The sequence below is a fragment of the Cydia fagiglandana genome, chromosome 4 (assembly GCF_963556715.1).
Source record: "Cydia fagiglandana chromosome 4, ilCydFagi1.1, whole genome shotgun sequence".
Lineage (NCBI taxonomy): Eukaryota > Metazoa > Arthropoda > Insecta > Lepidoptera > Tortricidae > Cydia > Cydia fagiglandana.
The window spans coordinates 2,075,584-2,101,565 of record NC_085935.1 but is presented as its reverse complement, the minus strand read 5'-3'; the positions used below and the strand labels follow the sequence as shown (position 1 = coordinate 2,101,565).

The window sequence follows — 25,982 nt, the reverse complement described above, 5'->3', positions numbered from 1 at the left end:
GATCTCCTTCTATTTCTATAATTAAACGGTCAACATCTAGCGTCTCATCTTGTAACTCCATTGGAGAAGCAGCTTCCGATATGTTGACGCTTGGAGAGCGAAATGCCGACTGAGGTCCCGGCTGCGATTTTATTATCGCAGTGCGCGCGGGGCCATACAGCTTCGTATGCTGCAATTCACTTTGCGACAATCGCGTCGCGCGCTGTCGCGGAAAAATGTAACAAATCACAATTTTAAAATCGCTGCGATTTTTTTGTCGCATATGCGCGCACCGCCATATAAACCCATACGTTACATTTCTGCGACTAAATTATCGCGCGACAAAAAATCGTGGTGCGCGCTTGGCTTGATTCATGAAATATTTAAGTTTTTACATTCCATATTCATAAAAAACAATATTAATTTTATTTTGTTTTTTTTTGCCCGCAACAAAAACGTATTATTCTTTGTCTTTGCTATTTTCTTTGTTATCTGTAGTTTATGTGACAGATGACAAGGCAGGCAGGCAGACAGTGAATTGATTTTTCGAAAATGGTAAGAAATAATTAATCGTAACTTTACTATTAATCCATATTGAAGTGTTGTGAAGAATCGTGAACCATGTGCCCTTTGATTGCAGTCGCTGACAGACAAGATTACTATGCTTATGGCCCGGCCGGGCGGAGACAACATCCAGAAGGACGATGTATCGTGGTGGATGCGCTACGCTGGTCGAGGCTTGGGCACAGTTGGCAGTTTCAGTACGTAATACCTCGTAATATTACGCCTATTAAACACCTTTCATAGGCCGTGCGCATTAGGAACTACAGGTTTTAATTGTTACTCATTATCTTATCAGATACCCATTAAGCGTAGGGAACTAAATATTTTTTAATCTAGTAGGTATTTATTGACAGGCTTAAATTTCGCGCTCTTGATTTAATTGTGGGCAGCTCAATCATATGTAGTTAATTACTCATAAAGATTTAATACTTTATTTGTTAGTTCATATAAACAGGTCAATAACATTTTTTTAAATAAATACTATTTTTTCTTTTGTAGGCTGTATGTTTTTGCCATGAAGAAACTATTTAATAAATATTTTCATGGTGGTGACAACGTAATATGTGCTAGCTCCTGTGGCTCTTTTTGCTAATTGTACAGTCTCCATCAGATATATCGGAATGGCCAAGGTGTTCACAATATCTGTACATGCACTCTAACACTGTGGCAATAGAGGCGTGTTCTGATATTTATGAGCGACATGACTGTTCCGAGTATCTGATGGCAACTGTACAAAGTCCTGATTGTAGCAATGCTAGTTTAGAATGTGTTTGCATTTTTCAAGTTATTATTTTGGCTTACAATCTTATTAAATGGCAATACGACCCATATATGCGCTAAAAAGGTTTTAAGTACTTACAATTAATTTCCCTTAAAATATTAACTTAACCAATAGAACAGGATAATAATTGAGCCTAGAGTGTCCCACTGCTGGACTAGGCAAATTTTAAACTAATTTGATATTTTTATCTGAAATCTATTCCGGTTCCCGCCAAGTCCACACCAACTATAAATTCATGGCTTGTGAAATTTGTTAGAAGAGATTAATAATAGTAATACAGTATATAATACCATTTTTTGGCTGTGATGTGGGTTTTTTATTTGTTTGTACTTATGTTTTCTTTAGTTATCTACTTTCCTTATCTGTCCCTCTGTTGAGTGAATCATCAACTGTCCAGTCTCAGATAAGCTTTGTTCATACAATTATTGTTTGTTTTTACTATAATTCGTTTTTTTTAGCATTAAGAAGGTATGCGATCTTGACGTGTCTTTTAATTGAAAAATGCTTTTTAAAAATCAGTAATGATTACTTATGAAAGCAGAAGAATAGTATTAGATTCATAATTGTTACATATTTGCCGTGACTTATTTTTAAAACGTGTTTTTCAATTAAAAGACACATCAAGATTGTTTACCTTATTTCTAATGCTAAAAAAACTAATTCTGATACTATCAAACACATCTGACAGTTAGACGCCTATTAGGAATTTCAGATGCTCTGGATGAAAATTAGGTCAAATTATATTTAAACTGTATAAACCACGAATGGCTTTGCACATTGATATTAAGGTTCACTGTACAAAAATGTAAAATAAATGTATTATGTCATTAAGAACAGTCAGTAATTAGGGCCAATTTAGGACCTGGCTGAGGGGCTTGACATTAATTACCTACTAAGGATGTACTGCAAAAAACGGATGTAAATTTTTTTTCTGGCTCTACCAGTCGAATATGTAAGAGTGATAAAGAGGCAAATAACGAAATTTCGATTTTTGCAGTAGGCACTCTATTCGTAACAAACCAGTTTTAACCAGGGACCGTTACCGGTATAACTAAAAATAAAAATATGTCATACCGTTCACATTATTTCTTTGATATTATAGAATAGTATTTAGGTAACTATAATGATTGATCAGATTAGCTAAATTAAGTGCAAAAATATACATAAACAAGATACCGAAATTGAATATCAGTTAATTTGTATGAAAAATATACCAGTATTCGATCCCTGGTTTTAACCCAGGTAGAATAGAAGCAGACAGGTAATTGAAAGCTAATAATATGCGTAATGTGTTGAATGTGGTTTCAAACTAGAGTCACTGGATTTCATAGACAACTAGATGATGCATTTCAAACATTTTTATTAATCTATCCAAAACAAAATGTGATGTGTGTGAAATGTGTGTGTGCTACATATCTATATCAACTATGAATGCTTCTAAATTATCTTACTACAATTTATTGTACATAGGACAGGTTAAATTATATATACAATTGAACAAAAAATATATATAACAAAAAAATATATACATTTTATTAACTTATTCTGTATTGTTTCAGTTGCAATAATCCTCGGCCTGTTCAACTGCCTGGGCATCATCCTCCTGGATGTCCAGTGCCTCATCGCGGGCATCTGGCAGATGTTAGCGGGCTTCATAGTCATCGTGTGCGAAGCCCCTTGTTGCTGCTTCTTTATAGACTATGTCCAGACGCTGTCGGATAAGGTGGAATCGCGACCATACTGGCAGAAGGCAGCCGCTTATGTTGGGTATGTTCAGTTCAATCAGTGAAACATAATGTAGACCAGGGGTCTCCAAGCTTTTTTGCCTGAAGGCCATATTGCGCCTCAGAATTTTCGCGCGGGCCACCGTCGGCATCGAAGGGGGGGGGGGGGGGGGGGCTGATACTGATAGGGCTGAAAACCTGGAGCCTGGCCGGATTGGAACGCTTCGCGGGCCGCAGTTCAAAAATAATTTAGCCATGCACAAAGCACATACTCATATTTACTACTCAACAATGATTTTATCTTGACAAGCGCTGGATACTGTCCAGTGTCCACTACCTCAGATTGTTGGTAATTCCGAAAATGGACAGTTATTCAAAATTATGGGTGATTTTCGGAATAACCTAAACACTCTGAAGTATTTTGGAAACCCAAACCACGGTTTGTATTCAGAAACAGATCAATTATGGCGCCGATACAAAACAATGGACGTGAAGTGTAATATTGTTAAATTTTGCACCTTACCGCATTATAATAAGGTTTATATTGTAAAGACATTTTTCATTAACTGCACTTTAACATCAAAACACTTATTATAATTTAATTTAAACCTTATTGACACGAGATTAAGGTCTATTTCTACTCTAGTGTTTCCTTGTACAGATAATTTACACAATATTTCATTCATACGTTACGATCGTGTTCATTATCACACCGTTAAGCTTATCAAGGGAATTAGTAGCATAATACAAAAGTAACTCGTATACAGAACGTCATAAGCGACTAAGTAACAAGTGTACTTAGTACCTTTTTAATTGAAATCATCATAGTGACATCTGCAGTTCTGCTGCACTGTTATAATTGTTTAGTCAGTCAGTAGTCAGGTGGCTAAAAGTACATCCGTTCCACACCAATTTTGGGGAAAGCCATAAGCCGCGCGTGTCGCCACCTAGCGGCCATATATGTGCTGATCGTAACAGACGCGTTTTGTTAGAGAGTGAGTCTTCTGTACCTAGTACTATTATTTATTCTGTGACGGTAGTACTATTATTAATTCTGTGTCTTTGGGTACGGAAGCCTAAGAATGTTTGTTATTGTTTGCAGCTTGGCTCTTCCCCCGTTCTTCCTGTGTTTCCTGAGCCTCAGCACCTGGTTCGGCTCGGGGCTCATCTTCGCCACCGGCGTCATCTACGGCATGATGGCGCTCGGCAAGAAGTGAGTATCTATCGTATAACTGACTAGTAAATAGATATGGGCCGAATATGGACTTTGCCGAATACGAATACTCGGTTCAGGTCGTAGCGAATACTTATGAATATTCGACCGAATATTCTGTTGAGGGCTATTCATAAATTACGTCATTTCAAATTAGGGGGGGTGGGGGGGGGTGGACATCGGATGATGGTAGCATGCCGTAGTAGGCAACGGGGTCATTCGAAACATGATTTTTGGATGATTTTAGGGGGGAGGGTTCAAAAATCGATGACGTAATTTATGGACAGCCCCTTGGGCTAAAACTGCGTAAACGCTGAAAAGAAGTTCATTTGGGTCTGCGATATGTACTCCGCACGTGTTTTTGGTAGGGTAATTCGTCAATTACTGGCCACTGTTTAGTAACTCGCCACCCTAAACTAAAAATGAATTCTATTCACTTATAAACAGAATTCATTTTAGTATAAGGTGTCTAGTTACTGAAGTGTGGCCAGTAATTGACGATACCCTACGGTCCCACAATAAAAAAGGAAAAAAACTTTTAAGAATTAAATTCTGTGTGGCTGTGCTGGACCCAAGTTCGGTATAGTCTGGATATGTTTGCTTGTCAAGAATCCATGCCCGTCATTTGCCGTCATGTCATTTGTGTTAGTTATTATGCAAATTATTAATAATGTGGTTACTTACAATGCGGGCTGATGGCTCATTCATGTCGTAATTATTGTGTTATATTGTCACTAACGAGGCCAATAACATTTGTAGATGTGCGAGTTTACACAAAAATATGTTGATAAGTCATAAGTTAATCAAAGTCGTCATTCTTATTCTATTAGGTACTCCTTAGATATCACGGGCCCATATAATCCCGGTTTTTTGATAGGCTAGGCTTGCGTGGGGACACAGTGCCAACACGTAGAATTATTCTATTAGGTACTTATTATTATAATTATCATAGTCTGAAATGTAAAAATAATATTTAGGGGAGCATCTACAGTCGCAGATATATCGGAGCGGCCGAGGTTCTCACAAATATCAAGTGCGTGTTCAGATATTTGTTTATGATATTGAGGCAAACGAGTAGACGTATCGCCTGGTAGTAAGCGATTACCGTCGCCCATAGACACCCGCAACACCAGAAGGGTTGTTAGAGCGTTGCCGGACTTTAAGATTTTAGAGCACATGGCCGCTCCGATATATCTAATGGCGACTATAGGTACAGGCAGCAGCAGAAGTTGCTGAGCGGCCGAGGTGTTCAAAATTACCTTGACACGCTCTTATTCTCTTAACAATAAAGCCGCGTCAAGATCATTTTGAACACCTGGTCCGCTTAGCAACTTCCGCTGATGACTGCAGTATATTCAATTCTCGCGGCGTTGAGTTATTTTCTTTCTACTAGTCTCTGGTAATAGCAGTGGGGAGAGACTCCTGACTTCGGTCGAACTCGGCTCCGTTCGGCTCAGCATTGCTCCGTGTAATTATTAGGGTTGGCACCACTTGACTTCCTTGTGCGTGCACGACCACAGATAAGATAATCACTTGAATTTTGACAACCCTAAATAGTCGAAAGGGATAGTTCTATATATTAGAAAGGGATAGCATGATCGACCCTGAATCGCTGTCAAACTTCGGGTTTGTAGGAAGTGTCCTTTCTGTACGGTAGTACTATTATTTCTTCTGTGGTAATAGATTAGATGCGATGCAATATTTATTTTCGACTGTAGATGGTATTCGTCCTTGCGACTTCCGGAGCATTGTGACTCGCTCCATTACACATTACGGCCACTTCCTTATGTGTTTTGTTGATCTACTTTTTATTGGCAAAAAATTGGCCTTTGACCTTGTGCCGGTTGAGTTTCGTTGGTGAATATTTTCTTTACCTGTAAACTTATAATGATTAATTAGTACCTACTGTATTTTTTACTGCATATAATAACAATGCATTTAAAAAGCTTCGGTTACCGTTTTATATGGGTTACCTACCAGTTTTTTAGGAAGGTACTACTGTTTGATAAAGTTATTTCTCAATCTGACTGATCGGATTATGCAATGTTTTTCATATTTTAGACAAAAAAACAGCAATGTAAAGTACCAATTAAAAGGTATACGTTTACAAAACACTAACTGAGAGCCTTGCGGATATATACCGAGTAAATGCCGAATACCAAATTTTAGATCGCATTGTACTGTCATCAGGGCCATTTTTTCTACTAATGATCTTCTATTTATTATGGGTAATCAAATACACTGTTACTGTCTGTCCTTCGAGGCCCCCTGAGGATGGGGGCCCTGGGCACGGGCCCCGTGTGCCCTTATGGTAAAGACGGTACTGACTGTCATTTGTTATAAAATCTAAATGATCGCTACAACATTATACGGCGTGACTCGGCTCAGGGGCACGCGCGACGACATGGCGGCGATGGCGGCGGGCGGCGCCACGCCGCCGGGCCCGCTACCGCAGGACCACCACGCGACCCTCATGGAGGACCCCGACGTGTGGCGTCCCAACTAAAGGCAACTCAACCAACCGCTAGATGGCGTTGTTATTTCGCTAGCAAACTTTGATTTCATTCTGTAGCACAAGGCATGTGTTGAAATTTTATTTTACATTGCCTTTTAGTCGTTTAGCTTTTTTTTTTGTATTTTCGCTATAAATCTTTACTTTCAGCATCGCGCAGTTCGTAGCAAGGAGCATGTGACCGCGCTGTATAAATGTTGTATTACATTTGTTTCTTGCCCACTAGAGGGCGACTTGAATGTAGTCGTACTAGTCGTTTACCCTTTTTTATTCAATATTTTCGCTACACAACTTTTCTTTCAGCATCGCACAATTTTGTTGCACAAAGCATGTGATCGCGCAGTTTCGGCCTGGCCGCAGACGTACGGAATGACTTGTACTAGCGAGACAGTGCTATGCATTTGTAGAGCGACATCGACACGTTCCTACCTGTCATTTCTTACGGAAACCGAATGAATATTCCGAACGTCTGCGGCCAGGGTAAATTTTATTTTACGTTGTCAATTATTTCTCGTCAACTTGCGGGATTTTCTTTTTTTCAATTTTCTTTCAGCGCTATTATTTTGTACTCAGAACATGTGTTCCGCCTATGTCAAGTTTATTTTAGCTTGATTTTTCAATACCAATACTTAAATTGAGTCGCTTAACTTCATACTCATCTGTCAGATTATGCGATCTTGGTATTAAAAAAAGGTAATAAGGTATTTGCTGAGAGGGTCGAATTTGAAGACCCGAGTTTGAAGGTAAGCGACACAATTGGGTAGGTAAAGTTTTTTGAAGATAGGCAAATTATATTTTTTCCCGATAGTATTCATTATAGCGATCACGGAATTGCAGCTCTTTTATTTTTATATTATTTTATTGATTAAATATAATTTTTTAAATGATCTATATGACGTTTGTGAGGTGAAATGGCAGATTCGAGTAATTAATTCCTTTGCCGTAGTAAATGGGACGAGATAGAAAAAAAAATCGATGTCAACTGTCAGTGTCATTCTTGGAAAATAACTTGCAAATAATTGGAAAATAATGGTCGGACGAAACATTTGTGTTTTCTTGTAATTGGATGTCGGTGTGATTTCTAGAATAAGTATTTTTAACGTCCCTAGCACGCTCAACACGGATATTTTGATAATGATAACGATTGCTTTCGACTACTTGGCACTGCTTCTTGGAGAACATTTTCATTAACGCCTTCACCACGACTCTTGGACTGCTACACGAGTCATTTTGGATCTCAGTATCAACACAATAGATGGAGACGATCCCGGAAACGTTCGAATGGAAATAGAATATTACAGAGATGAACTCAAAGTGCGTCGTACCGTCTACAAGACAGTACAGACGTTACTTTCCAAATTCAGCGTATTTGAGCACACCAAAGTCTTTAACAGCGATTCGGTGCCAAGCTTTGAAGATATATTTAGCAGAAGTTCTAAGGTCCTGTTTTCTAAGGGGACCTTGCATTTTGGAGACAAAGCAAACCGCTTGGAACAGGTGTTTCTGGGGGTGATCTGAGCCGATTAAGCCCGGTTGCCAAGAGGTTCCACCCAGCAGGTGGGCAGGGGAGGGGGGGCAAATGTGGCTCCGGCGCGCCTCACTCTAAGCTATATATCTGCATACATCTAGCAACTATATCAAGTTTGGTGTCTTTTTCGTGTAATTCGAGGATGAAGAATTCATTTCTGTGACTAAATTTTCACTCTTCCATACAAAAAATCGAGAAATTAAAAATTCCAAAAAAATCTTTTCACTTCTTTTTTCGAAAATCTTCTACAAAATTAAAACTATGAGGATTTGCTCTAGAAAAAAATACCTGTGAATAGCCCAGTTATCCTACTATATAGAATAGTAAACTTGTTAAACATTTTTTTTTCATAACTCTGATAAAAAAAAAGTTTTGTGTCGCGCGGCGTACCTGCATTGTAAGAGCGGTATGCAGCGTTTAGGATTTTTAAGTATGTTTCGATGGTTTCTGATAAGTTGTTATTCTTCTGGTTGTAGAAAATTACTTCTGGACGTGATATATATACAAATATAAATTAAACGTATAAATATAGATGTTGGGAAAACTTTCGCCAATAGTTATTATAAATGTGATAAAATTAACAAAGCAGATGTTTGATTAAAATGCGGGTTAAAATACGAGTAAGATATATATTGTTCGCAATTGCCACTACATGCCCATGGGTCCGTGCATTTTAGTTTTTTCTTAACGCAGTTGCACCTCCCTGCCCATTTTGTTTTGCAGCGGCAACGAATAAGCTCTAAACAAGCAGCAGCCGCCGCAGGTAGGCTTGTACATATGGGCTCCCAATAACCATTTTGTTTGGACCAGCTCCAGTCAGCAGGACATGGAAGCTGTTGCTGAGGGGCTATAATCTGTCCCCAAACATAGCCTCCTTGGTAAACTGCACGGAGAAATATGTTTACGTGGGTAGGGCATCTTCCATTGGATGCAGATTCTCTAACTGAAGATAATTTTTTGTAAAAAGTACTTTTCGGCACTCTTTTGCACTCGTACTTGTACCTGATGTACTCGTAAAATCAGTAACAAAATACTATGCATTTTGTTAAAATAACGTCTAGGGGCCAATTCACACCTCGTAATTCAAATCTGTCCATACTTACTATTGTAAGACTCTTACTTGCCATACAAGACAATAACAATTTTTATCAATATTGGCAATGCCTGCTCAATATTGCCTTGTTTGCCGTATTTAAACCCCTCCGTTACGGCAGGATATGCGCTCCAAGCTTGAAATACGCTTTTTTCCCTGTCCATACAAAAAAGAAACAGTGTCGCAACCTGAAAAGGTGTGGAAGAATGACAAGACTTCTGACCTTTCTGGTCCTGTAAAATAAATTATATATCTATGCGTTACAAATAAAATCATATATTTAAAGAAAGTTTGCAGCACTTGACCAATTGCCCTGGTGAGCTGTCTCGTATACTGCGGTGACATATTTATTTTATTCACAATTAATGGAGGATTGGCACAGGAAAGAATCACCTGTTCCTCTCGTGCCATGCTATTGCATTTTCTTAAGCTAACGTTTGTAGTTCTTCCATTAATTGTAAATAAAATAAATAAATATGTCACCGCAATAAGAGACAGGTCAACTGGGCTAATGGTCACGTGCTGCAAACTTTCTTTAAATATATGATTTTATTTGTAACTCATAGATATATGATTTATTTTACAGGACCAGAAAGGATAGTAGTCTTGCCATTCTTCCACGCCTTTTCAGGTTACAACACAGTTTCTTTTGTGTGTGGAAAGGGAAAAAAAGCGTATTTCAAGCTTAAAGCGCATATCCTGCTGTAACGGAGGGCCTTCTTCTTCGTTACACTCTTGATAGAGTGGTCGTGGCCATTATGAAAACTTTTGAGCGACTCATTTAACGACACGTCGCCATTCCTCCCGTAGAGCTGCTTTCCGTAAGCATTCGCTTACTGTGACCGACACACTGATTTGGTTTGGTCAGTACATCTCATTAGAGATCTTCCCCTAGCCCTGTCACTTCCTACTCTTTCTTGCACAACTAGACGTTCTGTCGAGGTTCCGTCTCGACGAGACACGTGTCGAAAGAAGTTGAGTACCGAGTTTTGCCCGTAGAAAGCAACCGCTCTTTAATGCCAAGCTCCTCAATAATTGATGCTCAGTCCATGATAGCCCCAGCATTCGTCTCCAGCACCACATCTCTAGTGCATTCACTTTCTGTTTTTCGGATGCCCTTAGTGTCCATGTGAGACATACAGCATACAGAAAAGTGGGAAATATGAGGGATCTGACAATCCTGGTTTTAGTGGTCCTTGTAATGTTCCGGAGGGATTTAAATACGGTAAACAAAACAACATTGAGCAGCCAATTTTGGAAAAAAATGTTATTGTCTTGTATGACAAGTTTTTTTTTTTTTTTTTTATTGAAAATAACATGGAAATATAAAATATGCGTACCACAATACAAAAATTCGCCAAACTGCGGAGCAGTTTGTTGGCGATGAGCTCGCTCTTTTTATAAGTACATCAAAAGCAGGTACATAATTTTGCACTGTCCTACCGTCCTAGCGTAGCCCTTTCTTACTATGTACCTATAGGTATATTACAAGTGAACATAGGATGACTTTGCTGGTGGCGCGGGCGCGGGACAGGAGTACAGCGGTGCTTAAAAACTACCTTAACGCTAATAAATATGTTTTTAACAACTTTTAAAAATACAGGTAGAGTCTTACAATATTAAATCTGAACAGATTTGAATTACGAGATGTGAATTGGTCCTTAGACATTATTTTGATACTATGCATTGTGTTACAGTGTTCGGATCAGGTACAAGTACAAGTGTAAAAGAGTGCCGAAAAGTACTTTTTACAAAAAATAATCTTCAGTTAGAGAATCTGCCTCCAATGGAAGATGCGCTACCTACGTAAACATATTCTCCGTGCAGTTTACCAAGGAGGCTATGTTTGGGGACAGATTATAGCCCCTCAGCAACAGCTTCCATGTCCTGCTGACTGGAGCTGGTCCAAACAAAATGGTTATTGGGAGCCCATATGTACAAGCCTACATACCTGCGGCGGCTGCTGCTTGTTTAGAGCTTATTCGTTGCCGCTGCAAAACAAAATGCGCAGGGAGGTGCAACTGCGTTAAGAAAAAACTAAAATGCACGGACCCATGGGCATATAGTGGCAATTGCGAACAATATATATCTTACTCGTATTTTAACCCGCATTTTAATCAAATATCTGCTTTGTTAATTTTATCACATTTATAATAACTCTATTGGCGAAAGTTTTCCCAACATCTATATTTATACATTTAATTTATATTTGTATATATATCACGTCCAGAAGTAATTTTCTACAACCAGAAGAATAACAACTTATCAGAAACCATCGAAACATACTTAAAAATCCTAAACGCTGCATACCGCTCTTACAATGCAGGTACGCCGCGCGACACAAAACATTTTTTTTATCAGAGTTATGAAAAAAAAATGTTTAACAAGTTTACTATTCTATATAGTAGGATAACTGGGCTATTCACAGGTATTTTTTTTCTAGAGCAAATCCTCATAGTTTTAATTTTGTAGAGGATTTTCGAAATAAAAAGTTAAAAGATTTTTTTGGAATTTATAATTTCTCGATTTTTTTGTATGGAAGAGTGAAAATTTAGTCACAGAAATGAATTTTTCATCCTCGAATTACACGAAAAAGACACCAAACTTGATATAGTTGCTAGATGTATGCAGATATATAGCTTAGAGTGAGGCGCGCCGGAGCCACTTTTGCCCCCCCTCCCCTGCCCACCTGCTGGGTGGAACCTCTTGGCAACCGGGCTTAATCGGCTCAGATCATCCCCAGGAACACCTGTTTTAAGCGGTTTGCTTTGTCTCCAAAATGCAAGGTGGTGGACCTTAGAACCCCAGCTAATTGGCCAAAATGGTAACTTATACGTTTGTGAGGACTATATAAACGTGATTGTTGTATTATACATACATACACGATTAAGATTGTAATAGTCTTATAACTAGGTCGTTATTGGCTATTATATATGGGCTCGGCAAGGTGTTCACAATATCTGAACACGCACGCCCTGATAATAGAGGCGTGTTCAGATATTTATGAGCATCCTAGCTGCACCAATATATCTGATGGCGACTGTACTTTAGAAATCAATCAATCAATCAATCAATATATTTATTGCTTACTTTACAAAAGAACTTAACTTAGGTACAAAATGCGGTGTGGTAAATTGCTATACATATGGATATATTTTTACTTTTATGGATATGCAAGGTATAGCGAAAGCAAGCTACCCTCCGTACTAGTTTACACTGTATTACGGCAAGGTACCCCCTTCCCCTTCTGCCCGCGGTCCATGATGTCATAGTTGGTCACCCCATATAGGTAATGAATCAGAGTAAATACATTAAAATAATAAAAACAGGCTATGTTATAAACTTAAGTACTAGATTTACATGCAAAAAATGTATAATTTGAAAGTGCTATTTAGTGTATATTGTGCGTGTGATATGTCTGTGAAGTCATGGTGTGTCTGTGTGTGTGCTATATAAATAAATGTGTGTAGGTATGTATATAGGTGCAAATAAAACTTAACGGTCAGCAAAGCGTAACAATACACAGTATAGCCAGACAACAGTGCTCAGCAGGAAAAACATACTTCTACATAAAATCAATTCGAGGTCTTTGGTTATGTTATCTATATATGTTGTTTCATGTTATCAGGATGATATCTTAAGTAGTGATTCTGTATCTTCATAATTTTGTTGCTTGAGGTATGCAGTTACAGCAATTTTGCAATTTCTGTTGGTGTACTTCTGCAGATCTATATGTTTAGCTAAGCGGTTGTACAAGAAGGGTCCTAAGAAGAACTGAAAGTTATGAGCGAATTTTGTTTTACAGGGTGGTATGTTGAAGACTCGATCCCGTCGTCCTTGCAGAGTTTTTACACCAGAAGTGTTTTTGTGTTGTCTGGAAATCAGAGCCACGATGAATAGCTGTCTAACAGTCAGAGCATCAAACTCCTTATAGATGAGAGCAGTGGGATAACTTATTTTTTTAGAGGTTGAGACCTTGATAATAGCACGCTGGGCCCGTTCAATTTTTATCAGATGTGATTTCTTGGCTCCTCCCCAAGCTTCAATACCATATGTTACTATGGATTGACACAAAGCAAAATAAACACTCTTTACCAGTGATTCGCCTAGGTGTCTAATATTTTTAAAGATATAGATAAGTTTTATAACGCGTGATGAGAGTAAATTGATCTGAGAGATCCAATTAAGATTTTGGTCAGAAAACTTATAATATAAATCCAAAAAGTCAGAAAACTTATAATATAAATCCAAAATAATATAATATAAATCCAGTAAATTGCGTTTTGTTTTATTTTATAAATCCACAAATTATTATCCTTAAGCATTAACATTACAACAGTATATAGAATCACGCTGTGTGGCGTGCCCTTGAAGAGAGTTGAGAGGTTCAAATATGGTCAATATGGATAAGTATGTCTGTAGGGTAAATGTGCTTCACGTTGGGGCCTGTTTACATATTGATTAGTGTTGATTGCGGGTTTAATACATTTGCCACTATACACAAGTAGCAAGTGTATCAACTCGCAAAAATACTATATTTTTGCTTCCATTGAGGTATACATAGTAAGCACTATTCTCAAATTATGTGAGGAAATAAAACAAATTCAATTTAGTAAAGCGTATTTAATAGGGGTAAAGTGACGCGAATACAATTAAAAAAACAACGCATATTCTTAGTTTATATTAAATGTAGATGGCTTTTTAGTTTTCACTTGGTCACAGAAATCCGCTAAAAACCACTTTCAGAGTAGGTGTTTCTTGCGTTTTGGCTGTCCTTCTTGTGTCCTTCCACAGCATGAGCATGTCGTAAGTCCTGTTGTATTTGTCCCTGGACTTAGCAGGAAGCTAGTTATTCATTATTAAGTTTGCTTCTGCTTTCAAATGGGGCGGTGTGCCGTCTATTCCAGGTCGTTTTCGTCACTTGAACTCATTTTGTTTATTACGAGTATTAAAATAACAAGCGGTAACTTATTGAGTATTGCACAACGAATAAACTTTGCCGCCTTTTATCTGCATATTTTTTTAAATTATATTACCATAGATACTAAGCATACGGTACGCGCATGCGTCAATCCGCGCGCACCGCGCAGCGCCCTTTCGCGGTGCTAAAGCGGTATCCAGACGGGACTGATCAAATCGGTCGATTTGATCAGAAATGAAATTGGCGTCAATCTCCAATTTTAGATTTATGGTGATATTAGAGCCATTTAAATTGAAAAAATGCCCCATAACGAAAATACTAGCCTCACAAATTGGTGTTCTTGTGTCCGCACCTCATTTTATCGGTCATTATCGGCGGTTGAATTCGGCGAGCCAAATTGGCGTTTGCGTCCGTACGTCCCGATTCGATCGGGCAATTTAATCAGATTGGCGAAAAATTGACTAATCTGGATACGCCTTAAGCAATATCGAGTTCACGATAATTTGACATATAATAATAATAGATTTTTAGCATAAGTTGCATTTCATAAAACTTAACCCAAATCATTTGTACATTTTCAAGTCAAAGATAAAGACATGTTGGTTTTAAAATTTTAATCAGTATAGACCATAACATTGTCATGATCTTGTAACATTGTTAAAATAAGAGTCTCCCATTTTCATTTTATTGCATTTTTTATAAAATGTCTTTAGATTCTCGGGATATCTTGGTCCTAATTCGATTGCTCTTTTTTATGGAAATAATTATATCCTACAGATTCACAGGATGCTCGAGGCTTAGCCGAATAACACTGCAAGGAAGTATGTCATGGCTCAATGGTTCTAATTAGCCATCAGTATAATACCGCCAATGAATGTTTACATCCACCTGAAAATAAGAACAACATTCATAAAATGAGGATAACCACACAAAACTAACAGATGGTTGAAATTGTTAGAAAAAATTAGACCGATTTCTTGTTTACGAACTTAACAGCTCATGGCAATTTAATAATAAAAATCAAAACACAAGTGAAGAAAGTTTTATGTACCTATGTATTTCACGGATACGTACTCCTATACGGCCATTGCTCCTCTAATTCAACGGCATTGTGCTTATCACTGTTATGATAATAATTTCAAATTTGTAGAATCTGCTCGCAATCTCGTATAAACTCGCTTATTTTTCTTGCAAAACTCTGTCCAAGGGTCAGCGTAGGGGCCGTCGTGTAGGGGTGGGGAAGAAAACGTTGTCCAATAATTTTATTATGCAGTGCCAAGTTATCGAAAGTAAATTCAATCTTTGTCCAAATACGCGCAGATGTCGTGGGGAATCAGAAGTCCGTGGGTCGTGCTGAGGTCGTCGAAAATCTCAATGATAACATTAATAGCAATTCGCAAGGTAACATGAGGCTTGTCCGTTATTTTTCGGGAATGAGAGCTAAATGACACTGACAGTTGACATCGTTTTTTTTTCTATCTCGTCCCATTTACTACTTGCAAAGGAATTACTCGGATCTGCCATTCCATCTCACAAACGTCATATCTATCATTTAAAAAATTATATTTAATCAATAAAATGAAATAAAAATAAAAGAGCTGCATTTCCGTGATCGCTATAATAAATACTATCGGAAAAAAATATAATTTGCCTATCTTCAAAAAACTTTACCTACCCAATTGGCACCATGAATAAAAAGAACACGTATTAAAATTGGGACTATTACTCTTGTTACGGAATAATAGGAAGTTCAAACTGTATGTGACTTTCCATGTCAAAAGGTTACATATGGAAACTTCATAAGATATGGAAAGGCTCGATCATATTGGTGGTATAGCTTTGGGATTTTTTTTCCCAGTAGTTACCATTAGTAAAAGGTGGGAATAAAATGCCCACTAGTTACCACTGCTAACAACTTAGTGGTAACTAGTGGGAATAACCCATACATTATTTTCTTAATTATAAGATCGTAGTTGTTTGAGGACGAGTGGAATTAGATCAAACCGTTTTGCAATGAAAACAGGTCCAACCTATTCTAACTTAACTTTGTGACCAGGGCGTCAGCGGACGAGATGCGGACGTCGGCCGCGACCATCGAGGCCGGGCTGCCAACCACGGCGCCGCGCGCCGGCCTCGTCACCAACGAGCAGCCCGTCTCCTTCACCGGCGTGCCCGGCAAGTGATCTCCACTCCTCTATGCCACCCTGGTACTTTAAGGGCCATATGCACCATTCACTAACCCGGAGTTTAGCGGTTAAACCTGGACTTACCACGGTTACCAATACAATTTGACACTGGGTTAGCGGTTTAACCGCTTAACCCCGGGTTAGTGGGATGGTGCAAGTCGGTGTAAGGTGATCTCAAGGACTTTGACAAATGTTTGTTAGCGTCAATATCTCTTACCGAATCACGTTGACACATTCAGTGTACATATTAAAACGTGTGTTCATTTTGTATTGGAAACGGGGCGACCGGCACCGAAATGTTAAGGCTACTTTTCTACCAAGGGTGTGCGAGGACGCATAACACGGGGTGTGTTTGTTATGAACCAATTAAATATCGTCCACTAAAGCTGGGCTGAGCGAGTGAGCGGAGTATGCTTAGGTAAATGAAGTGATTTTATTGGTTCATAACAAACACATACCTTGTTCCGCATTATCACACATCTCTGGAAACGCAGCCTAACCCTTTGACTTGAGTCTTACGGATGCGATATCGCGTCAGTAATGACAATCGAAATTCGATTCTACATTTAAAACCTCATGGTCGTTTTTTGGCTAGCAAAATCCTTGGGACTCTTCAAGGGGTCGTGAGTAAACCGGACTAATCCCAATAAAGCTTAGTTTACCTTCCGGTCAGATGGCAGTCGCTTTCGTAAAAACTAGAGGCTACGTCAATTCTTGGAATTAATTGCTAAGCGGATCCCAGGCTCCCATGAGCCGTGGCAACGCGACAACGCGAGGAAGATGAGATGATGGGACTCAAGGGGTTAAGGTGGTTCGCTTTTCATACAAAATTCAATCAAAGCTCATGAAGTAACTACACACTATTAGTACATAAATATTTCCGCATTTATCTTCCTTCGAATATTCGTTAGCGGGAAATTAACAGGAAAACAATGTTTCATACAGAAATCATGCAAAAATCATAGTTAAATTTTCATCAATTTTACGTATGTGTGTGTCACAAATGTCGTGTACAGATACATTTGCGACGTTGCCATACCATTTCCGACGTTGCCGGGCTGACCACGGAGCGAATTTGGAGTGCCGTCATGTTTAGTGCAATTTTGTTGACACTGACGTTTGACAGGTACTTAATTGACCTAAGCGAGAATAAGTACCCGAAGTTCGTCAGCTTAGCTAAGAACTATCATGGCGTGTTATGCAAACAGTCGCTTTTTTGCTTACAAAAGGAAGATTCCCGGTTCGATCCCCAGTCATTGTATGCTGGAACATAACTTTTTGTATTTTTGTTACATCTAAATTTCGTATTGTTTTTTTATTTTTATTAAATTTTTCTTATTATCATAAATCGATTGATTAAGTATGGGCTACACGTATTCGTTTATTTTTGACAAAGAATTAGAAATTATACTCTACCTAATCTCTCTTATTTTTACAATCAGGACATCCTCACTGCAATAAAAAAGAAATGTATAAAAATTCCTGTGGTTAAAAATAATGGATTTTTTCTATGAATGAAAAACACAATTATTACTATAGTTGGTTTTTTTAGCATTAGAAATAAGGTAAACAATCTTGACGTGTCTTTTAATTGAAAAACACATTTTAAAAATAAGTTACGGCAAATATGTAACAATTATAAATCAAATACGATCATTTATATTCTTGTGCTTTCATAAGTAATAGTTTTTGATTTTTAAAAAGCGTTTTAATCTGTGTGCCTAGCCAAGATGCCAGTCGTTCGCTCCGTAGCGAACGTTAGGGTAATACCTCTCTCTATCACTCTGCCATATTAATGCGACAGACACGGCTGCGCTTCGGTTGCTACGGAGCGTAAACCATTGGCATCTTGGCTAGGCACCCTGGTCATCTGGAAAGCGAAACACATACGGAACGCGTTTCTATTACTCAATACAGTGGCCAGTTGCAGATTCGGTTTTAAAGTTAACTATACCTAAACCTGGGTGCCTAGCCACGATGCAGGCTAGTAGAGTTCTCTTTCACCTTCAGCAGAACCGGGAGATCCAAACCTACCTACTTTTCATCTAATAATCTCAAGAATCAGCGCATGATTCAAACTTTACCGGTCGCCGTGGTTAAGACCTAGGATTTACCATATCGGTGTTGGTAAAAGCCCGAAGTAAACTAGTAAGGTTTAACATTTCGGGCTTTTACCGATCGGCATCGGTAAAACCTAGGTTTTAACGGTAAATCCTAGGTTTTGCCGTACTTCGGGCTTTTACAGTAACATATACATAATAATTGCTCGTTTAAAGGTAAGATAACACAAAGGAGAAACAAAAAGAAATTACCTACTCGCACCAGTCTTGAACCCCAATCCTCTTGCACGTATTTCCACGAACATACCGTTACGCTATTGCAACATACTTACGTTGTGTGAAATTGTCTACTACAAGGATCACGGAAACACTGTTTGCATGTGTGAGTAATAGTAGGAAAAAGCGTGACAGCAACACTCCGTCGAATTAAAAAGGTGGTTTTTGCACAATGAAGTATTCAATGTTTATTTTAATAGTTCAATATTTATTTAAAGAGTGCGCGAAACATACTTTTAAGTACACAAATACCATGACTATTTCACAAAAAAATAAAACCTGAAATTTTGCAAAAGTGGTGCCATCTAGCGAGAGTTAAGTTTTGAGTAACCTAGGCGAACCACCTTAAATCGACAAGTTTATGATGGTATAATCTATAGTCTGGCACAAAAGAATAGAAATTAAAAAGTGGCAATACTGTAGTGTCGTCCCTTCCATACCAATTTATATAAGAAAAGGGGACGACACTACAGTATTGCCACTTTTTAATTTCTACTCTTTTTTTGTCAGACTGTAAATTGATGCCTTCGTACAATAACATTAATAGCATGTGAAGTGAAGATATTATATTAACGCTAATAAACATTTGTACAGCAGTTTATGTAGTATTCTAGGGCACTTTCAACACGTACTCTACAATCCGTCAGGTCTAAAGGTGGCCACTGACGAGCCTTCCAACAGTCCAAATAGCGTGGCTGCAATCCAAAATCGGTCCGTGAATGTCAAAAACGTACAATGTTTAATATTAGGATGCCTTCCATTTGGATGAATCCATTGTAACGGCATCCATTTGGAAGGCTCGTCAGTGGCCTGCTTAATGCATTCCTGGTTTCTATAAAAAAAACCTGTGCCTGCTTGATAATCTTGAGGCCCTGAGATCAAATATTGGTAGCTACTTATGAACTTATGTATGAGTTGATGAACCGAGTCACCTAATTAATTTAAATCCTCTAAAAAGACAATTTCAAAATTAACTAAAAATGTAAAATGTAATGTTAGAGTCAAGAAAAGTCTGCAGCAATTTTGACAGCCCTCGCAGTGCCAATGGTATTTTAAACGTCAAACTTCCATGAAATCATGACGTATGAATAACACTTGCACTGCGTGGGCTATCAAAATCGCTGTAGACTTTTCTTGGTCTAACTCTAACATGTTAAATTATTATTAACTCTAATTTATATCAAAAAAGTTACCAAGACTTGACGGCTAGTTTTTATCGGCCACTATATTTAGCATTCCTAAAGTTAGACTACACACGTTTTTATAAGTTATACAACCACGCAGTGAATTCCATTGCCCATGAGGTGTAATAAGTCCTCCAAAAAGCAATGCCAAATAGATATCACTTTGTAGCAAAGATACATTGATTGAGTAAGATGTGTAAAATCTGAGACAATTTCGTGTTTAGATTTTAACAGGTATACGAGATGGCGCTGTACAGCTCCATTCTGTTTGCGGTAACTCTGATTGTCAAAAGTTGACGTTTGACAACTCAGTGAACGCAAAACATGAAGGCGCAGTACAGCGCCATCTGTTTTGGATGTCAAACTAAGGGGCACGATTTTTTCTTAGACTTTACCTCTCTATTACAATCAATTCTCTTTGCTTTGTAGTTAGTGGTGTCACAAGACAACACGCCGGCTACATTTTCCATGAGTTTAACTGTAATAGACTTTATTCTAAACACTAGAAGGCCAATAATATGAGTTGTATGGTATAAGAAATAGGAAACAGCCTTTAAAAAGCAATGATACACAATATAATAACACAGAGTATTTTAACTGCCTGAATTTTTTTTCAATTGTATCAAGTTGAAGGCAGTCATTTTGCCAACCTCACGAAATAGGACCTTAAGGCAGCTGGCGATTTCGCCAATTTTTACCCATATTCTTATCTCTTATATTTTGGGGAGTTTTCACACGGAGATGCAACTCTGTACTCGACCCTGTCTTGGGCACTGACTGCAATTTCGTCATGAATTTCTTCATTGCGGTACGGTTCTTTTTCGTATGGTTTGGTGTATTTTACTTATTATGTGAATGAAAGATTCGATAGCGTTTTTTAGCCGATTGTGTGAGTAAAAGGAGGCTAATATTAATTATATTAAATGGTCAAATTTTCGTACTACACTCAGTATATTATCGATTTTTCTTCATGTAATAAACATATAATATAATGTATGATACATGTTGCTTGTAGATATAGTTATGTGAGATTGTTTACAGTGTTCCAACGTTATATATATGTACGTATTTGATGACTTCAGTAAATAAATAGAATAATTTATAGAATAAATATGGTAGGCTAGTTGCAATTTTATTATAATATTGTTATATTATTAAATGTGTTGATAGCACTGGGAAAGAGAAAAGTATTGTTCTAAACTTATAATATACAAGCGTGCAATAAGTTTTATCTAAGACTGGAAGTTTTTTTTTCATAATAAGTATTTTTTTTTACAAACAATTTTGGAGATAGGCTTATTATACTTTTCTCTTTTCACTGTGTTTATGGGGTTCAATAAAAGTATTAAAAAATCGCAATAACTCTTAATGGACCAAACCAAGCCGTTGCAACGTTGCCAACTTATTGTATTGGACGTTTTCTGAACATTGTATAATTTTGTTAAAATAATCGTGTTTGGTCTAAAAAAGGGTGTTTTTCTCAAACCCTACAATCCCTTAACGTAAGTCAGGGCTGTTGATAGTCTAATTTATTGTGTATATCGTATTTTTTCCATCTTTGTATAACGAACTTACCACGAGTTTGACACTGATATATCTTCGGGTGACAAGCAAAAGTCACTAACTAACACCATTGAAATTATTGGACAATAAACCGTGTTACAAGTGTAATAAAGTGCATTGTTACTTTGATTTTTTGATAGTACTTAGTGACTTTTGCTTGTCACCCGACGATATTCGCTTGCGTGTGCGTAATTTACTTTCTATACATCTCGCTCGAGTAAGTCAAAGCCGTGGTAAGGCTACTAAAGTTAAAACGCCACTTCACACTTCACATATTTAGGTAACGAACATAAACGAGTCAATTTCTTGTACCATCGCCCACACCGTTAACTGTACATCGGTGGACCTTATGCCTTTTGTAATAAGGTCCACCGATGTACAGTTAGGAGTGTTGCTATTTGTACGAGATAAACATTTTCATTCCTTCGTATTTGAATGTCAACGAACGGGTTCTTAACATTTTCTATTTTGTCCTTAATTTAGTACGAAATCCTTGTTTTTGCGTAATATAATATCACTGTGCTAGTTTGACAGCAATATAATTATACGCGTGCGATAGAGATAGCAACACGCGGGTCAATGTACGAAAATCTATCTGGAAAGCGTTTCTTCTCTAGTTAATAGTCAACAGTGAAACACTAGTACTAGACGTTTTAGGACGGTAATACACTTGTACGTAGTTGATCTAAATACTGTCTTGTGCTTTTAGCAATACAGTTCATAATTGATATTCTTATCCGATTTCTGTTTAATCACTGGCCTGTATTACTGAGGCCCACTTGCACCATTCCACTAACCCGGGGTTAAGCGGTTAAACTATTAACCTAGTGTGAAATTGTATGGCTAACTATGGCAACTCCTGGTTTAACCGGTTAACCCGGATTAGTGGAATGGTGCAAGTGGGCCTGAGTGACATAATATAAAGAGGTGCCATCCCATATAACGTATTTTCAATTCAAATCGAATGCTGTAAAGTGTCATTATATGGAACTTGCTAACTATGTAAACAAACCACTATATTGAAATTGTCAAAGAATGACGAATTTACTAGTGACTTTTTTTTACATAGTTAGCAAGTTCCATAGAATGACATTTTAGTCACAAGAATTACTACATAAATTCACCGAGTCAAAGACTTTCCAGTTAGTCATGCTCCTTGACAGCTATTGTTTAGATATTTGACTTTGGGCGGCACGAGGATAAAAACATAATATATCTAACCTTAAATATGTACCACGATATCTTGTTATGTCGAAATAGAGCGTTGGTACATGATTTTGTGTACCTATTCCATTGGAAACATTTTTTTTGGTACCTCTGAATTTGTCTCATATTTTCTATAATTATTTAAAAAGATAATGACTTCCTTCATTTATACATTCCAATATTAAAGGCTCATTTTTTCGATTTTCATAATCCTTCCATTTTTTGAAATTTAAGACTTCGAATTCGGTATTAAGACCGTATTATATTTTTATTATTTATTGTTTCTTGCGTTGTAGCATTGTTTTACAGCAATGTCAATTTGTTATCCTGTATGTAGGCATATACATAAACTGTTTAGACATTAATTAAATCACATTTGCAAAATATAGTAGCGTAGAGTTTTTGTTAGATACAGACGCAATACATATACTGAACACAAAACTGTATAAGTGAAAATGACCTCTGTTATGTTTAGAGAAGCTCATTTGTTGGTTGAAAATTTTAGATTAATAATAAGTTGTAAAATTGGTGGCCAATGAGGGGTAAGATGTCGAAATAGTTTGACAAAGTTGTCAGAATCAACTTGTATTACCTTCGATGGCTTCGATGTTGTAGACTTTTCTTGGTCAACTCTCGAAGCGACGATCTCAGAGGGCCTATCGGCAACATCGAAAATCGTTATCTACCTCTATCGCTCAAATATGCAAGAGCGATAGAGAGGCAGATAACGATTTTCGGTTTTTCGATGTTGGTGGTCGGGCCCTCAGGAGTCAAAGTGAAATGGATCTTCCCTTCAACAGCTGACCAATCAGGCCGCGTAGCCAACATGCCCATCGCTTACGCTCAGCGAACGAAACGCAACTGTCACTGTCCCACTAATATGTAAGAGTGATAGAGAGGCACAAATCGTTTCGTTGTCGTAGCGCAAGTGGTTTTCACCTTGGCTAGGCCGTCAGTTCGCTTGTTAACCCTCATATCATACAAATAGGTACCGTTATTACCCCTAGATCACTATATCGTAAACGAAATATCACTGTTACTGTCTGCAGATATTTTTGTAATATATTTAGGTAATGGCCGTATTATTAAGACCCTAGTCTTTAGGTAGAGCGTTTGTAATTTAAAGCATTGCGAATGGTGTGAAAACAGCCTTTTGAACATGACTATTTAATTTATATTTTGTCAAAAATACCACCATAAATAATACTAAAAGTGATGCAAAGCAATTTGACCCATATTGCTCTACAGTAACACACGTGTGATACTCAGTAGCTAAGAGCCAAATTGATTTAGTATCACACGCGTGTTACTAGAGGGGTTAAATAACACTATTAGTATAGGTACTATATTGGCATGCAAGGTTCATTATAAACTGTAAACCCCCATTCGCACGAGAGCTCTTTAAACGCGCGTTAAAAAAGCGCTTGAATCTGTCCGCACTCTAAATTCAATTTAACGACCAAGGCTTAAAGTCGAAAATCCAACAACGCTTGAATTAAGCGCCACCCTGTCGTGTGAATAGATACATGGTTATCCATTTGTGTCATTCAAACGCTTTTTTAACGCGCGTTGAAAAAGCTGCCGTGCGAATGGGGGCTAAACGTGCGCGTCTGTAGCGGTCATAGGGTTAAGCCTCCCATAGACGATCAATCGATCATATTTAACTCTAATTGATGATTAAAGGTGATATTGTGCGGAATTAGGCGTGGCTCACTCCGCGATTTCGTCGCTTTGCTACAGGTAGCTAAAAGTACATCCTTTCCACACCAATTTGGTGGCAGGTTGGTGGCGCAATTAACATATGCCTATATTATCATTGTATAACATATGCCTATACACCAAAAATGTTCAAGTATCTATTTAAAGCAGCTATTTTTAGGAGTTCTACTCTAAGAATCAGTATTACTGATTTGAGGTATCAAATTCCTACTACTTATTACTTGTTGTATCTGTTTGTCATAGCCGTCATGGGCAAGCTGTGCTGTATTCTACACCATTTCAATTCAACGTTTATGTTAGGTTAAATATTATTGCTCACACCGCCAATTTTGTGATTGTATTTTTTATGCTTGCGGTGTTACCATGCTAAGATTTTTGAACGCAATCTTTTTAGCGATGGCAACACCGATCGTATGGCTGATTTTTTAAAGTGCTTTTTTAAACATTAATGATCTAAAATTGATTTATTATTATATTATTTATATTTTTTAAGTCATCCAATAATTTCTAATTAAGAACACATGTAAATTATATATGGAATCGATTGTCAGTTGAGTTATTATTATATACAGGATTTACCATGACTGGCGGAAAAAAACTAGTTTTTGTGTCTGACAGTCCTGACACACATACCTTATACATTGCCGTATCTTACCTCACCTTAGTCTGGTAGAAAAATAAACTAAGTACTTACCTACTTATTTATTACTATTATCGACATCGACAGTAGGTAGTGTTTCTCAGGTGTAATTTTTTTTTATAAACCGTGAGACTTTACTGACTATGGACAGACCTTATTTAATTGCAATAAGGTGTACATTCAATAAACCATAAGTGTAACGACACTGTATAGGGTGACTATGACTACAGGCCGCCAGTCAGGTCAGTCCTGTTTAGGTATGGTTGTATAGTTACACCGTTGTTCCGTGTAGCCTCGTTACTGTTAGGACGGCATATCTGTAATAAATGTGTGTATATTGGACGCTTTCTTTCATTTTACAAGCTTTTATTTAGTTTCACCTGACCGTTGTCTGTCTGTAATCAAATCTTGCAAGTCAAGTAAGTTAAAGGACCATTGGCAACTTTGTATGGAACCTTGCCCCAACTAACAGAGTAGAGAGTTAGGTCATTAGATAGGTATTTCTCTGTACTTCATTTCGTTCTATGGGCACCAAGCGGAATTCCATTGCAGAACTGAGATATTGGTATTTTAGCCAAAATGTCGTCACATTTATTTCCTAGGCTAGGCAATAGGGTCCAAGTAAGTAAATTAATTGCTGCAGTGTAGATGTTCGCGCACCGCCGAGCGAGCACAAATGATTTGCCGCGCTCACCCGGCGGTGGACTCTAATGCCTAGGTAATAAGGGTGACGACATTTTGACTAAAAATTCCGCTTGGTGCCCATAGAACGAAATGAAGTACAGAGAAATACCGATCTAATGACCTAACTCTCAACTCTGTTGGTTTTGGGG

At 37.8% G+C, this 25,982-nt stretch overlaps 2 protein-coding genes across 4 annotated transcripts in view; both read left to right on the top strand.

The window, feature by feature from the left end:
• LOC134663445 (stathmin-4) overlaps positions 1-12,075 on the top strand; it is a 134,030-nt gene extending 121,955 nt beyond the window's left edge. For 2 of the 3 annotated variants that reach the window (XM_063519814.1, XM_063519812.1), the window contains one exon: positions 12,063-12,073. The gene's annotated coding sequence lies outside the window, so the exon portion shown is untranslated. Of the gene's footprint in view, positions 1-12,062 lie in introns of all 3 variants that reach the window. The other variant, XM_063519813.1, reaches the window with a different exon arrangement.
• Positions 429-25,491, top strand: LOC134663457 (calcium channel flower). Its single transcript, XM_063519829.1, has 6 exons — positions 429-534; positions 620-740; positions 2,884-3,091; positions 4,151-4,261; positions 16,372-16,522; positions 16,660-25,491. Exons 1-5 carry the CDS (start codon positions 532-534, stop codon positions 16,496-16,498), a joined length of 570 nt encoding a protein of 189 aa, XP_063375899.1. The 5' UTR covers positions 429-531; the 3' UTR covers positions 16,499-16,522; positions 16,660-25,491.
• Positions 25,492-25,982: the final 491 nt, after the last annotated feature.

Excerpts from the sequence above, each read along its gene's own strand:
- LOC134663457 (XM_063519829.1), top strand. Across the intron at positions 741-2,883 it reads GGGCACAGTTGGCAGTTTCA|TTGCAATAATCCTCGGCCTG; the intron begins GTACGTAATACC and ends GTATTGTTTCAG. Across the intron at positions 3,092-4,150 it reads AAGGCAGCCGCTTATGTTGG|CTTGGCTCTTCCCCCGTTCT; the intron begins GTATGTTCAGTT and ends TATTGTTTGCAG.